This window comes from Malaclemys terrapin, chromosome 10 (assembly GCF_027887155.1).
Source record: "Malaclemys terrapin pileata isolate rMalTer1 chromosome 10, rMalTer1.hap1, whole genome shotgun sequence".
NCBI lineage: Eukaryota > Metazoa > Chordata > Testudines > Emydidae > Malaclemys > Malaclemys terrapin.
Genome location: NC_071514.1, coordinates 60,489,920 through 60,507,541, shown reverse-complemented (window position 1 = coordinate 60,507,541; position 17,622 = coordinate 60,489,920). Strand labels below are relative to the sequence as shown.

General features: G+C 38.8%; 1 protein-coding gene across 30 annotated transcripts in view; it reads right to left on the bottom strand.

Moving 5' to 3' along the window:
• RBFOX1 (RNA binding fox-1 homolog 1) overlaps positions 1-17,622 on the bottom strand; it is a 2,469,250-nt gene that overhangs the window by 136,808 nt on the left and 2,314,820 nt on the right. For all 30 annotated transcript variants that reach the window (XM_054041251.1, XM_054041252.1, XM_054041257.1 and 27 more), the window contains 2 exons: positions 7,675-7,818; positions 4,342-4,395 (listed from right to left, as the gene is read on the bottom strand). In XM_054041251.1, the coding sequence (XP_053897226.1) occupies positions 4,342-4,395; positions 7,675-7,818 (198 nt within the window). The remainder of the gene's footprint in view (positions 1-4,341; positions 4,396-7,674; positions 7,819-17,622) is intronic.

Genomic DNA, 17,622 nt, shown 5'->3' with positions numbered 1-17,622 from the left:
TATCATACACACAAAACCAAAATAGTGAATTAATGTGTGAAAAAACATTAAGAAACTATTGGAAATTATCTTTTAAAAGTGGAGATTGGTATTCCTTTTATCTATTCAAGCCATAGATTTATTTATTCTTGTGCATTATGTAGGGGAGTGTGTGTATGTACATGTGTGTATAGCAGTAATGTATGGGTGCAATTTTCCATCCTCTTCTAATTAATTCTCAAACAACATACTGGCTACTTTCAATTGCTATTTACCCACCCATTAAACCTCCCATGTTGGAATAGCTCTCTAAACAAACTCTTAGGGCTGGTCCACACTAACCCCCCACTTCGAACTAAGATACGCAACTTCAGCTACGTGAATAACGTAGCTGAAGTCAAAATATCTTAGTTCGAACTTACCGCGGGTCCACACGTGGCAGGCAGGCTCCCCCGTCGACTCCGCGTACTCCTCTCGTGGAGCAGGAGTACTGGCATCAATGGCGAGCACTTCCAGGATTGATCCCAGAAGATCGATTGCTTACCGCCGGACCCGGAGGTAAGTATAGACGTACCCTAAAATTCAAGTGCCACTGAGAAAATTCTTTAGCAGAACCTTATCACTGCAGCCACTGAACCAGTGACCTAAAGTTCACATAATAGTGTAAGTTACTCTAATATTGTCTAACTGTTTGTTCACCTCTCTCCTCCAAGCAGAATAGTCATCTTCCCTGAGTGGCAAGAACTGAAAATTTGGTATGAGTTCTAAGACTGTTAATTATGACCTAGAATTCTAAAAACAGTCTCCTGAGTAAGCCCATTTGCTCGTAGCACCAGTGTGCATTCCAGATTTTTTTTAAATACTGGGAATAAAAGAAACACCCAAAATAAAATATCATAAAAAAGCACCTTTAGTTAATACTAAGGTGGAGCTACAAACTAACTAAAGACAAAATATCCAAACATTTAGGAACGTGTGGCAGCTGTCATTTTGAATTCCTTACATTTATTTTTTCTTATGCATTAACATTACTTAAACAAAGCTTTTATATACTTTTTACACTCATATTTTAATTTACAGAAACTTTATCGGATAACTTTTATTCATCAGGTGCATAGAACTCTCTCTCACACACACACACACTTTTACATATCTATGTACATTCCACACTCAGCATAACTGCAACTAAACAAATATTTATTATTGTACTAATCCATAATATGAGCTGTCAAGTGCTCAGATACCTTAAAGGACACTGAAGGAAATAAACAAACAAACAAAACCCCCGTACTTGACCATTAACCAAGTTTTAAATGGCAATGCATAGTCTTGTTTTTGATTGGGGCAATGGTTGGGAGTTTTTGTTTGTTTATTTTGAAGGGCTAACGGGCCTTATATTATGGACAAATGAGCACATACATGTTTGTAAAATCATTAAATAATTTACAAATATAGAAAGATGGTGTTCATTGTTGTTAGAGTACTTTTACATCTCTAGAGTAAAATCTTACCTTAGCAGCTCTGCAATCGTCCCTAAAGGACAAAACCAATTTGCAGCAGCTGTGGACAGTTACTGAAATCCAGAGCCTCAACCGGTTAGTTAAGGAAACATGTTCAAGGTTAAAATGCTAGAGCAATATTACAATGAGTCTGCTTCTGACTGATATAAACTGAATTGTCCTCACAGGATTGGAGTGGGAAACTTGTGAGTTCCCTCAGATTGCCTTCTCTGAGCTTATGTTTCCACTTTATGGCAAAGGACATATAGGTTTCAGAGTAACAGCCGTGTTAGTCTGTATCTGCAAAAAGAAGAACAGGAGGACTTGTGGCACCTTAGAGACTAACAAATTTATTAGAGCATAAGCTTTCGTGGACTACAGCCCACTGCATCCGAAGAAGTGGGCTGTAGTCCACGAAAGCTTATGCTCTAATAAATTTGTTAGTCTCTAAGGTGCCACAAGTACTCCTGTTCTTCTTTTTGCAAAGGACATATAGTAACTCCTCACTTAACGTTGTAGTTATGTTCCTGAAAAATGCGATTTTAAGTGAAACGATGTTAAGCAAATCTAATTTCCCCATAAGAATTAATGTAAGTGTGGGGGGTTAGGTTCCAGGGGAAATTTTTTTTGCCAGACAAAAGGCATTATATACATTTTAAACAATTTAATACAAGCAATTTAATACACCCTACAGGTATAAGTTTTAAATAATTTTAAAGAAACCATTTAATACTACAATCATCACTGCTGAATATGAAGCTTGCTTGAGGCGGTGGAGTCAGAGAGAGGAAGAGGATGGATTGTCCGGCTGCTCTTCTTGCTGTTCTTGCAAGCACAGGCACTGACTTTGCTGGGGACAGGGGGCTCAGCCCTCGGCCCATCCTCCCCACCCTTTCCCCCAAGTCCCCACCCTTGACCGACCTCTTCTCCCCCCTCACCTCCTCCCCCTTTACTTTGCATGCTGCAACCTCACTCCTTCCCTTTCCCTCCCGCCCTTCTGAATGCTGCAAGCCAGCTGATTGCTGTGGGCAGGATGGAGGGGAGGTAGGGGGGAGGTGCGCCGAGTCCTCGTCCTGCCCCCTCCCCCCTGCCCGGGGCAATCAGCTGGCTTGCGGCGTTTCAGAGGCAGGAGGGAGGAGCAAGGACTTGGCACGCAGGCTCCCTCTCCGCCTCCCCCTGCCCAGGGCAATCAGCTGGTTTGCAGTGTTTAGGAGGCAGGGGAGGGAGGGGGAGCCTGCGTGCGGAAAGCCAGCTGATTGCCGCGGGAAGAAGGAGGGGGAAGGCGCTGATCTGCGGGGTCTGCCAGCGGTCGGGAGGTGCTTGGGGGGGGAGGGTAGGGAGGCTGCCAGCTCTGGAGAAAGCAGGCAGCAAAGACGTAAGAGCGGAGCATTGCACAACTTTAAATGAGCATGTTCCCTAATTGATCAGCAATGAAACAATGTTAACCCGGATGACTTTAAGTGAGGAGTTACTGTCAATTGGGAGTGGTGGGCAGTTTGAGCACTGCTTTGGAGGCAAATTGCTATTCTCTCTTTATCTGCATTAGTACTCGGGTTTTCTGCATTTGAATTGTTTCGTGTCATGTAAGCTGCAGTTTACAGAAGTACCCATGCTCAATTCCTGTTTAAATGCAAAAGGTGATTTGATGTGCTTGTTAACTGCATTACTGGCATCTACTCTTTTAATCGCGGACAGAGAGTGCTAAGGAAACTGAGCCTTGTGAGACCCTCTCCAAGAACTTTTTTATAGTGTAGGACAGTGGGAGGTTTGCATGGCACAGATGCCAACCCCTACTGTAGACATGCTGCACCACTGTAAAAGCTGACTTGAGCTGGTGCAGCACCCATCCAATAAGGTTCTGGAGTTTAAGGCCTATGATGATTGCATCATTTTATATGGAAGAAAAGGTGACCGTTTTAAATTTAGAATTGAAAATGCTGACACATTAGGAGAGGGATTAGCAGAAGGATTATAATGTATCTGACATACTAAAAGAGAAAAAGGCTTCCATCATTAATACTGAATCATATGTAGGAGGGGAAGAATTATTACAAGTCGAATATATAGGGGGACAAAGATTAGAATGAGTCTGACATAAGGGGAGGAGAGTTACCATGCATATGACATAAACATAGAAAATTATAGTGCGGCTGATCTGGGTAAGATTTATGGGAAAATGACTGTTTTGCACCATTTAATGTAAATTATCGAAGCATAACAATCTTATTTTTTTATTTCTTAAGTACCCAATAAATCAGACTACAAATTTAAAGCAAAGTAACTTTCAGGAGAACTAAATGTACAATACAGTACATTGTCTTTATCGGTAGAAATACTAAAATAAATTGTATTCAAAGGGTTGGTGCATTGAAGTTTTTAACTAACCAGGAAAACATCTGCACATCAATAATCTGGAATAATCACATATTTTATTGAGTAATTACTCAAGAGGATATTAGATTATATTACCAATTTTCATTTCAATAGCAGAAAATACCTATTCTAGCAAATGATCTGCTTATTTTTCTGCAAATATGACTCATTTTATAAAATGAGTAAGGTAATTATCACTGGAGGATAAAGAATCAGCCTAGACAATATATGATTATATTTAAAAGCGGAAAGCAAAATTCCCATTGAACTTTGACAGTTTATAGTAGTTATAATTTTTCCTTTCAAAGGATTTAAAATGAGTCCACTGAATTTCTTGCTGTTTGGGAAACTGACAAAAGGCTTCAAAAGGTGTTTCCATTCAAGTGGATTTTTAAGATGCATTTATTACACTAGTGCAGTTGTTTTCTCTTAATCTTATCACATACTAAAAATCAATTAACTGATTCTTCTGGTGAATTAAACTGCTTACCTTTGAGCCTCGCTCATTAAAAATAATTTCAACATCTAAGATTTTACCAAATTGCTGAAAAGAAATAGAAAGATCACATGAACATAAGAAAATCTGAAAACATCGTAACAGAGATGTAGCAAAGATATTTCATAGTATTAGAAGATTTAGTACCTCATATATAGAAAGATATTAAACTACAGGCCAGTCAAGCAATAAAAAAAATGACAAACTGAAGAGTAGCTGAATCAAATGCATGTTGTGATGAGCCTGATACATAGCTAAAACTGCACCACTACCATTCTGCATAATCAATAACAGCAATTAAAATATAGTAGCACCTGCTGACTGTGAACCACACTATGGTTAAACTCATATCACAGTGACGTTAAAGAGAAAAGTTGGTGAGGTAATATCTTTTATTGGACCAACTTTTGTTGGTAAGAGAGACAAGTTTGTGACCGTACACAGAGCTCTTTTTCAGGCCTGAAAAAGAGCTCTGTATGAGCTTAAAAGCTTGTCTTTCTCACCATAAGAGGTTGATCCAATAAAAAACATTACCTCACCCACTTTGTCTCTAATACCCCGGGACCAATAGGGCTACAAAAACCTGCACTGCATATCACACTGTGAAATGAAAGTCCCAACATTTTACTTACTTTTTAATGGCTTTTCAGTCCTCTTATAATGATGTTTCAGTATAGGTAATATCCCACTGTGCAACTCCCCTTGGAGTGCAGCAATCACCACCCACCAGACAGGTATTAATTGTTGCATTTAAAGGTGATTATCACCTCCCACTCATCCTCAGAGGAATATTAGCCCCTTGGTCTTGTTCTAGTTGCTCCCAGTGAAATGAAGAGGAATAAGGACATATTTGCTACAGCTTCTTCTGTGAGTAAAGATACAGGGTGAAATCCAGGCTTTATTTAAAAATCAAATGGGAATTCTACCCATATCTACCCAGTATTTTACCCATATCTTCTAAAAGGATACACCACAGCTTCCAGTGCCCCCTCAAAGAAGATAAAGAGAGAGACTTCCACCAGTGCTGAGTTTTTCCCAAACAAGTTTTGTCCTACCTTAGTGAAACTCTGTTACTTGTGCGTGGGAATAAACCGTACATCTTATAATAATAATTACTATTATTATTGGTGTTATCATAGCCCTAGACACTGTTCAAACATGCAAAAATGCACAGGTTCTGTCCTAAAGAAAGAAGTTTCACTATACCTGCTTTGGTAAAGGGAATGAATGCTAACCCTGGGCAATATTTAGTATGGATAAGTCAGAACATTTTTTGATGCAACACGTTTTATGGTGTGAAACTTTCCAGTACATCACTCAATGTGTCATGTTCTGCTATTTCATGTGTCACTAACATGTCATGTGAAGCAGTGTAACTCTGGTGAGGCAATGTAAGTGACAAACAATATACTACAATGGAAAGACAAAACAATGCAGGCAGAAACAGAATAACCTAGTGAGTGTATAATATACTACAGAAATTAGACTCTACTCCAGTCTACTAAGTACCTTAAGATATGGTAAATACATCCATGACAAGAAAGATAGAGTTCCTTTTATCGTTTTAACTTTTTAGAAAAATCAGCACACTCTTGTTATCCTTTGCCTTACACCCCCCCGGTTACATTTATCCTCCAAGTAACAAATGTGTTAACTGCTATTGTTAGCTTATAAGCAGACAATTGTCTAATGTTTAAACTATAATTGGTGTATATATAAAGTTGGGTGAAGTTGGAAAAACAAAACCCAAACTAGTAAACAAGCCTGCTCTCCTCAACTCATGCGCCTAAAAAGAAATCATGTTCATAACAGGATCAAGGTGCAAAGGATGGTTTCAATATCAGGCTTCATTTCAGAAACTTCACTAGAATTCGCAATGATAGGAATTTGAATTTCCCATCAGTTTAGAAACTCAGATTTCTCTGCACTGTCCAGGCTGATTTAACAATGAACAACTGAAAAACTGAATTTGCTGTTTTTTTTAGGAATCTTTTTGTCTCAGCTTGCAAGTGAGAGGCTTAATGCAGCTATAGCTCCAATAGTGTTACTGTTACCAAGTTGTATGGAAGCTGGGGAATTCCTGCCATCTTCCAATTTGAAAGTAAGATTTATTTGAGTTTTCTGAATTCTAAAAACTTGGAATGAAAAACACAAATTAACTTTAGTTTGTTTACAGTTGGATTTTAACACCCACAAAACAACTCTTGTATTTTGTGCATTTAGAAAGAGATTCCACCTGTTTTCTGAGTTGTTTTATTTAAATTTAATTTTAACTGATTAACATACATTTATCCTAGGGAGTTCTCATATGTCATCGGATGCTTTACAATTTTGTGCTCTGAAATGTATGGCATCAGATACACCATTGTATTTGGTGGGGGGAGAGTTGCTAGGGCAATTCCGATATGTTTATGTGAAAATATCCCTTTTTCACCACTATCATGTCAGGATTCAATTCTTAGTACATATTTAAGTAGATACTACTTCTGCTCCATTAGACTGTTAAAAAACAAACAAACTAGAAGATAAATTAATTAAAATATATAATGAATTTAAGTCAATTACTTGACATATTTTGTTCCTTCTTGTCTTTTAATGGGACTCTGTTATTAAGTGGGACTCTATCCTATATTAAATAAAACTCATACACAATGTAAATATGTGTGTGTGTGTGTGTGTGTGTATTATATTTTCATACCCACATAAAATAACTGCAGGTTCAAAATGTAGTACAATATCCTGCTCCAGCATAAGGGTATCTGTGAGTTATTTAAGTTTATTTAGATGATATGAATAGGTGCAAAAAAAGGCAGGTCCAGTACTGGAGTATCATCTGGCCATGTACAATTCTTTCTGAAAGGAGGCTAATAATAATGCAGTTGTTAGGCCAAGTAATGCCTATTTTTTACTGCTATGCTTTTAAAGATCCACAACCACTGGTGTGGAATTCAAGGTGAACAGAAGACTTCACAAGAGAGTATGTAAGTGTGTAATAAGTTAAGCCAGTATTAATTACTTGCTTTCTTAGAGTACGAACAGATATGATATTCTGGAGATCCACCATCACATTATAGCTCTGTAGAGTACATATAGTAATGTTTCTCCTTACAAGTAGTTTAAGCAAGTCAGGCAATTAGTCATGAGTAATGGGGGGGGGGGGAGAGAAAGGGAAATCATAATGGAAAGCATTATTTTCCATCTTTATAATGGAAAGCATTATGTAATCTTAACTTTAGGTATTGCTGCTAGCTCCACCTATAATGTAAAGGTAATGCTTCTTTTAAAATGTGACAATAATAAGCATGCAAACAAAAATATAGTACTTACCCCAAACATTTGTCTGAGATCTGGATCTCGAAATCTGAAGGGTATATTTGAGACATGCAGCCGTTTCGGCTGTGATTTGTTTTCTGTGTTTTCAGAGGATTGTGTCTGTTGCTGGCCGTCAGTCTGTGCTGCATCATCTGTCTGCTAAAAGAATTAAAGCAAAATAAAGTAAAACATGCTCTAAGTATCGCTCTAGTTTTAGATATAAAAATAGTGGTGGGTTTAACTCTCAGGCAAGACACACAAGTGAAAAGGAAAGAAGGAATCATTCAAACAATAATGTAAAAGAAAATCCGAAGTTAGAGATGTGAAATATCTGTTAATTCACCTAGTCCATTGTTACATCTATTTCAACAACATAGAACTTGGAAAGGAACAAGCAGTATGGGGAAGAAGAATGTAAACAATTATGTTACATTTTTAAATGTTTTTAAATAAATTAAGAATAAATATTTATCTCTGAATTAAAACATTGTGGAAACACCTTTAGCCTCCATCGCTGTTTTCCGAAGGAAATTGAAGCATCATGGCCAGAAAACAGCCTAGCAGTAATAGCATTTTATGAACCAGAGTAGAACTTGGACCTTCATGCAGAGGCCAATAAGGACTTTCACTCAACTCCAAGAGGGAGGAAACACATCACGCCATACTTGACATTTCATAGGCAGTTAATGGGCTTTGAAGGGTAACTTTATCTAGAGGAACAGTCACCATTACTGAAAAGGCCTTGAATGTTCAAGGGACTAGAAGTACTATTGGAGGCAATGTACCAAGTTTCAATAATGTCCAAGATAAAGATGAAACCCAGAAATTAACTTTTGAAGAGTTTCACATATGACCAAGAACATGTAGTGTTCATCAATGGCATTTCTATGGGAATTCTGTACTGCAGTTTTTAAATGAGATCTTACATTTGGATTACATCACAGTTGAAGTTTGCTTCAGTTTAAAAAAACCTAATTGGGAATTACAAAAAATATTATTAAAACACATTGAATTATTAATAGCATATCAGTCATCTGAAAATTAAAATTTATCATCTTTAGTCAAACAATACTTGGGAGAAATTTCTGTGCATTTCTTTGATGACAACATAGAGGGCCTAATTAATCACTCTGTAACATACGTATATGCACAAGTAGGAGCATTTATGAATGTGTGTGTAAGTTAGAAGCTTAATTTTTATATACATATAGATTCACACAAGAACACAAGGTTAGAAAAGGGAAGAGGAAAGAGAATGCAGCAGGAGAAAAATGGAAGGATGCAAATAGAAAAACCTTTAATTTCCCCCTCTCTTTCACTTCCTTTCCTGTCACATGCCTCTTCTATATGTTCCCTTTGCTAGTTTTTCAGTTGTCTTCTACTGTTGCTGTTTAACTACTATTTCTCATGTATACACCTTTTTTAAATATTAAAAAATATCTCACTTCCAGCTAGCAACACCAAACTCATCTCTCATGGCTTGAGTGTCAGCAGGCTGTATTTCATTGGCTGAAATTTTAACTGTGATGGACAATAGATTTTAATAGTGAGAAAAGCAAACGTATCATGCTGTTTAACCAATAGGTTAAATAGGCTGTAACAGGGCAATCTGCCCCTTTAAGGGCCAGAGGACTTAGGACCAGCCAGCCCTGTTTGCAAGCAGAGCACCTTTAAGAACGTGTTTGGGCTCAGTAGAAGGGATTATAACAGGGGTCAGGTGATTCCTATAAAGCGCTGAAAGAGCTCAGCTGGAGCTACAGGAAGCAGAGTGGTGAGAGACATGAAGAAAGGCCTCTGGGTCCCTACAACCTACTTTGGTCAGGGCATAGCTTGTTTCAGTGTTACGTTGTGAGTTTTTGTTTGAAGACTAAACGGTGACCTGAAGTAAGGGCCTGAATAGACACGCTGCGTGGCATTTAGTCTTTCCTAGGCTGGGGAAACAAGCCAACAGGCCTACACAGGTACTCAGATAGCATGATTAGAAGGGAGGTAAAAGAACCTGAATAGAATAGAATAGAATAGAATAGAATAGAATGTACAATTACGTTGAGGTTTGCAAGTAACAGAGTTACTTTTAATTTCATAATGCTCACCATCACCACATTCTTCTTAACTGCCTTCAACTCTTAAACTAAGTGTAAATAAAATCTCCAAGTTCATCTCCTTGTATTTTCTCTACTTCTGTACAAAAGAAAAACCTTCCAGAAAATAACCAGACAGGAAGACAGAGGCATATTGTGTGCAATTTTTCTTTTTTAAAGTCTTGCAATACCCTCAGAATATATGCAAAAATATAAAAGACTCTGCAAGGCTGCACCCTACACCTGCATGGAGCCCACTGAGCTCAAGTGTATGCAGTCACTTCTGGCGCTGTGCCCTAAATGGACATGACAGACAATGAGCTGGATAGAGGAAGTATTGTTAACTGAGGCACAGAGAGATCAAGTGAATCTCTCTCAGGCACACAAGCCACCTTGTGTGTGCCAAATCATTAGCCTACATCAGGGTATGTGCAGTGTGCCCAGCCATTTGATAGCATCATCATCAGCCAGGTAAAGAGCCAGTAGCCTGCTGTCAAAGTAAGTCAGTGGGCCCTCGTCAAGCATATGTGGCAGTCTGAAGTTGACCGCATCTACATTGTGGGTCATTAGAGAAACCCCATTTGAAGAGATTAGCCGCACAATTGCCCTGTCCTGTCCAAAACCAGTTCTGGGATGACCACAGGTGTCTTGGCAAGTCAGAACCTGGTGGGCAGATGTTTGGGTTGGTGACGAGAGAGTGATTAACAACTGTCATCACTGACCATTTGTTATGCCAAGCAGATTCCACCATCATGTCCTGTGGTGGCGTAAGTGACCATAAAGGGCGTCTAGAAGACAGGCAAACTGGCAAGACAGTTGAAGAGGTCTGAGTACAGAAGCAAATTGCTCTTCTCATGGATAATGGCCAGGAACAGGATGGAGGCCCCCACATGGCGAAGATGGGATCATGCTATGTTACTAAGTATTGGCAGCAATGGCAACAGAGTTGCATGTGAAGTCCCAGTTACAATGCACATAGCTTTGTTAAGCTCTACATCGACCAGTCTCGCGTGAGATGAGCAACACCAGACAGAAGCACAGTATTCTGCTGTTGAATAGTAGAGGGCAAGTGCTGACGATCTAAGTGTCCGGATGCTTGCACTCCAGGTTGAGCCACCCAGTTTTCTGAGCAAGTTGTTCCGAGAGCTAACTTTGGCCGCTGTCTTCTTCAAGTGGTTGCGGTACATCAATGACCTATCCAACGTCATGCTGAAGTAAACCGGGTGTAGGTTATGCTGCAAGTGTTGGCCATTTAAGAAAATATTTAACTCATGGCTTGCGTTTGCATTATGCAGATGAAATACACTAGAAACCATTTTACAAAAGCTTGGTTGCAGGTGCCATCAACTACCGTAGTCTGCCATGAACTTTGTATCGTTGTTCAGGGCCTTGTCAATTTCTGAGAAGGACTGAGCTTGATAGCTGCAGCAGATGTCGGCATAGATAAATTTGCATGAGCGTGCTGCTGTCAAATTGTTGATGTACACATTGAACAGTATTGGTGAAAGAACTGAATCTTGAGGAAGACTATTAATCTGACACTTCCAGGAACTGCAGGGGTCGCCCATGTGTCCTCAGAGGCACCTGTTTTGGAGGAAAAGCTCTACTACTTCGACCACCCAACGGAGGGCAACTCAAGAGGGTTTACACAGTAGGACTCTGTTCCAAATTGTCATAAGTGGTGGTCAAATCTATTAAGACAGCTCCTGCCTTTAGATTTTGTTGAAAATCATTTTTGACAAATGTGGCCAAGACTTAAACTCAGGCACTATGTCCTTTCCTAAACTCTGCGTGGTCAACCTGAAAGACATTGTCAAACTCCAGAGTAATTTGTTGGAGGATCAAGCACTCAAATACCTTAAAACACATTGACAGCAAGGATATTGGGTAGTAACTCACCATGCTATGGGGGTCCTTGTCTGGCTTGAGAATGGCAATTATCTTATACCAAGAAGCAAAGCATTAAGTCTGTACAGCACACCCTGACTGCCTTCATACCACCTGGGAATAAGAAGTCACCTCTTGGGAATGTCTCTCAGAGAAGGTGGGTGAGAAGATCTCCTGCTGTCAAGCAAGGTGGAGATGGAATATAACCAGGTCTTTTTTCTGCTGATGGCCTATAGTCCCATCACTACCACTAGGCAGCATCAGCCAGTCCTGGATTTTGCATCTGCCAGTCACAAGCCACCTTGTGTGTGCCAAATCATTAGCCTACATCAGCAAAGATGGTTGATGCTGGCCCTTCCAAGGGGCACATACTAAATGTGCTTCAGGAAGGGGTGTGAAGCAGCTGTTATTGAAAAGTATTTTGTCCCTTTTGGAATTTTATCTATTAATTGAATAAACTAACCTTTGTTTTGGTTTTTTTTTTTAAAGCTATGTTTTTAATGTAACAAATCTGTTGGGATAGTAAAAAGTAAACCTGTCTATAATAGTAATCACATCATTCAATTCTTGTATATTATGTTTGTATTTATAGTACTACCTGGGACTTCGGCCGGCCCGGGACTCCTCCAGCCAAGGGGGGGAGCTCCAGGCTGCAGCTGGCTTGGGGCTCCTCCGGGATATGGGAGGGGGAAGAAGGGGCATAGCTGGGGACTAGCCTCCCCAAAGGGGGGCTCCCACCCACTGCCCATGCCTTTGGTAGTATAGAGAAAAATACATTGACATAACTAAAGATTCCAATGACCCAAAAGTCTGGAGCTGAAAACTACTGCACTTGCTGGTAGTATGGTCAGACCCAATCTTTATGTATCAAGCTCATCTTTTGTGTAAATAGTTCAGCTAGCCTTAATTTCATTTCACAGTAAGACAGCATCTGAAGCCAATGCATTATTTCCAGGGCTCTGCTCATTTTTCTATAGAATTATCAGTGAAAAATGACAGATTGATTCATTTATTTAATTTTTGTGAATTTTCAACACCTGGATGTTATTTTGATCATTTTCTTTTTATGGCAATTAATATCACCATATAGTGGAATCACTATTGGAAAGCAAAGTGGTACAATGATGACAGGACTATAAAACATCATTAAATAGCCTAAAGTATTCCCTTGCTATTTTTAAGGTTTTAATTTATCACTAGATTTGGAAGGGATGTAACTTTTATGAATGACCGCACCACATCTTTAATTGGGGAAGGGAATTTTTTTGGCTGGCTGAATGAAGGGAACAGCGATTTATGGCTTGAGGGGGTAGTGGGTCGGGGAAGAAATCAAACTGCTGCAGAAGGGTCAAGATGGGTACCAGATGGATGGAAGGGTTTAAAAGGGGCAGCCCCATGTGGTGAAGCTCCCTTTTACATGGAGCAGTTGGTTAAAGGAACAAAAGGGGGAGTTGGGGCTCCTCTGAGTGGTATGGCAGGGAGCCAACCCCCCCTTTCTTATAGCCCACCTTAACCCTCCTATGAAGGGGGGTGGATGATAAGGTCCCAGTAATGGACTGGCTGGGGGACTTGGATGGAAAAAGAGCGGGGAGCTGGCAGAAGCCCTTGGGTAATTATTGAATGGTTAGCTTCACTGTACACTTTTATCTGCCGGGTATTCTCAGACATCGAATAATAAAGATGTGGCCTGTTTAAAGCCATACCAAATGTCTTCTGTCCTGCTTTTGGTATAGCCGGACAAACACCTTGAATTCTACAGAACCCTACAGTGTGATTTATAACTAACACAGACAGAATGCACATGATATGTATATGACATCTTAAAGTAAAAGCAGTTTTTAAACTGATAAACCATGAAGTCACTGATTCGTGTTTTTTCGGCCTGAAAGCAGGTGCTGAGGACCCCCAATTCCAACTAAAGTCAATGGGAGCTATAGGTGCTCAGCATCTTTGAAAATCAGGCCCTTAGTTTATGGACTGGCTTTCTTCTACATGTCAGTTATTACTATATTAGGTTAATTTCCAGCTCTGAGGATCAAGAAGCCATTTGTCATCTCCACCAAAAGGTCACGTCTGCTCATTTGCTGCATGACTTTTTTCTGGTTCCAGTGAGATTGCATTTCTAATTTAAAAATCTTGATAAACAATTACATATTTTAGAAGGTTATTGATAGCTATTGCCTGGACCCAGCTACAATATGACTACAACAACATGCTTCTAATTATGAAGTGACTTGTATAAACCCTTATTAGCATGTAAACCACTTACTAGATATTTTTAATAAACAATCCCAAGAATTCAACAACATCCTTATGCCATAAATGTTAAAAATAAGCTGCTAGAATTTTAATGTTTTAAAGATCGCAAATTGCATTCACAAGTACTTTAATATAGAATTGTGATACTCTATTTTCCATAATCATTTCTAACTCTATCAAAAAGTCTGAGCTACACAACTTTAATCTTGGTAAAATTTGATTTAGGTATTGATGAATTTGGAGAGAAACTTTATGCAGGGCATGCATACATCTTCACAAAGAAATGTGTCTTCAGATGTCAAATTTAATTTATCATTCTTAGCTAACTTATATTCCCCTCTCCTTCTCAAACCTCAATCCTATGGTATTTTTGCTCTTTGATAGGTCTCTCCCCGACCTTATCCACTATATTATTTTTAAAAAATAGAAGTGTGCCTGACTGCTGCCCATAAAGTATGGGGAACAAGAAAATATAAGCAGCACCATAAACAAGGAAATACCTGTACCTTATACTCACTAAAAAAGCTAAAGCTATATAACAAAAGATGCTTCTCAAATGACACGATTAAAGAGACATAGGCTACACTAGCAATATTTTTCATAAATATAAGCATCAGATCATATTAATAGTTTTATTATTATAGGCCTAGCTTAACATAAGTAAGTTGCCTCATTTCTTAGTGGGCATAATTGGGAAGGTGCATGGAAGATTAAGTTGTAAATAGGGGCTTGACAAACAATATACTGAGTCAGGATTTCTGTGCTACCTCAGATAAGCAGCAACACTCTGATGCTAAGAACTATAGACCTGGAATGTAAAGATCAGGTTCTATGTAAACAGCACATGGACAGAACATGCTGTATCAGGATATGTTCCTGCAAAGTAGCCAAGCCAATTAAAAAAGGTGTGATTTAATATATAGCAAACGCAACGTAATGTTTAAATATAAAGTACTTCTGGGGGAATTCTGCACCAAAAAAATAAAAATTAAGTGCATGATATTTTAAAATTCTGCACATTTTATTTGTCAAAATAACACAATATAATCACTCTTCCGTTATCGGCCCTGGGCTCCCACTGCCTGTGCCAAACATGGGTGGAAGTGCTGAAGGGAAATCACAAATTCTGCGTGAAAAAGATTAAATTATGCGGGGAATATTAATTCTGTGCAAATTCTGCATTGGCACAGAATTCCAGCAGGAGTAAAAAAGGAAGAGATTATCTGTGTAACTCTGAATGTGTGATATGCCCTGTACTCACCCGCTATGCTTCAGTCTGATCAACTCAGCATAGCTTTGCTGTATGCCAAATAAAGGAACCTGAGTGATGAAATTCAGAGTTGAAGTGAGTGTTTTGGATCACAGAATGAAGCATTCTCACAGAACGGAACAAGGTGTTCTGGGTAAGTTGAGTGGAAAAGGTCTCAGAGAGAGAATCCCAACAATTACTCTGATAAAAAAAATGAATGATCAACAAATTTAAATGTAAATTGTGGCAATATGTTAATGACAGTAACAGATATCTTTGGAATAATTTACGACAATAGGATACTAAAACCATATGGCATCTGATACAAAGAGAGCCTCTTTGAAAAATCTGACATAACTCTTTGCAAGGATTCAGTAATATATTGCATACTAGCTCAAAAGGGGAAAGTAAAATGACACACACAACAGAAAGACAATATTAACCTTCATTTTACTGTTGAAGTTAAAATGAGATGCATCCATTAAAAAAAAAAATCTATCACCTTCCTTTGGCTTGCTAAATGCCTTGGATATTTGTACATATTTTGCAGGAACTTATTTTCATTGATCTTCCTCCTCTTCTCCCTTCAATACACTATTCCACAGGGCTATCCCGCCCCGCCAGTTTTGGTCAAATCACACACACCCCAAGGGAGTTGCATTTATACAGTATTCAAATGCTTTAAGTAATATAACAGATTTAAAACTTCATTTTTTAAAAAAATACAGAATATATAAATATGGGACAAAATTCTGCTCTCATATACACTGGTGTAAACCCAGAGTAACTATTTTCTTCAATCACTTTTCAGGACGGTTATAAACAAGAGTAGAATCTGGCCCATGGCACTTTTATAAGTAAACCTGCATTGACAGAATATGCTTTAGAATAACTAGATATTTGGTATATGATATTTTATATCTATATATTTGGTATATGAGCTGAAAATACCATTCTGTGTTTTGTAAGGAAGTTCTTTTTCCTTTTCCAAAATATTATTCCATAAATTTAGTGCATTTAACCCAGTTCTAGAAATGGAAATATTTTTTTATCCAGTGTTAAGATTTTCTCCTGTTATGGAGCACTCCAAAAGATGAGAGAGACATCCAGGATTGGATGGCCATTCATTCATTTATGAGCCTCTCCACTGAGGCTGCAAAGTAATGAACAATTGTGATGTAGTCACCTGTTCAAACAAAAAATTGAGACCACATCATTACACATAAGCCATGTGACGTGACCAAATTCAGATCAGTGACCTCAAAGTAAAAAGATGTGAATTTCATTAGCAATTTCTTGAGCCACCTAGCCCCACACTATAGTCAAGTTCTTAAAATCAATTAAAAACACATTCAGTTTATTTTGTAAAGATTACATCAGGGTCATTCCAATTATCACCAAGCTATTTTAACTGAGAGGCAGCTAAATACAATGAAAAGTAGGGAAGTGAAATAAGGTAACTGCTGGTTCTATTATAGATTTCTTGGCACTAATCATTTCATTGGGGTGACCAGATGTCCCAATTTTATAGGGACAGTCCCAATATTTGGGGCTTTGTCTTATATAGGCGCCTATTACCCGCCTCCCCCACCTCCTGTCCCGATTTTTCACACTTGCTGTCTGGTCACCCTACATTTAATTGACTAAATATTTGACACAAATTAATATATTCCAGAAAACCAGTGAGCCATGTCTGTGTTTACTAATATAAATTCCCCACGAAGTATTAACTCTGGGCCAAATTGCAACCTATTCTGCACACATGCACCAGGTAACCCACATTGTGGGGGTAAGAGCAGCCTCTGAAAAGTCTCTTCTCCAGCTTCCTTACAGATGGACCAGGAGTGGGCTGATCCTTGATCACATACCCAATGTGAATGGCAGCAGAGCCAAGTCAGTGTGCTGGGGGACATCACTGCACCACTATAAAACAGCATTAAGATATGAGCCCCAATACCATGTGACATTTACCAGTAGGCAAATTGTGACTCAATGTCCCAATCTACTTTCAAGATGCTCCTGGGGCAACACAACATTGCAGTGTCTCTTACATGGTACTTGTGGCAAAGCACTATTTAGCCCAATGAAGTGAAATGGCACCACATGTTCAATGTGCTAACGTTACTGCCACAGAGAATAATTTGCATCCTAAATCCAAACTGCAGGTTTTACAAGAGAATAAGCCATATCTTCCTCTTTAGCTTTCCCATGTGCCACATGAATTTTCTGCTTTTTAACCACTGTCATTACAATAGATAATTGCATTCACAATTAAAACACATTTCAATTTGATAACTCATGGCCCAATCCCAAAGTCCTTATTCAGACTAGGTATGGGTTTGGCCCATTATAAATATACTACACATCAACAAGGCTATAAAACAGTACAAGATTCAGTAGGGTGTAGAATCAGGAACCTGGAGTCTGCATAAATGGCTACATGGTACCCTTAAGAGTGTTAGTGTGCACACATAGATGCACCAGTCC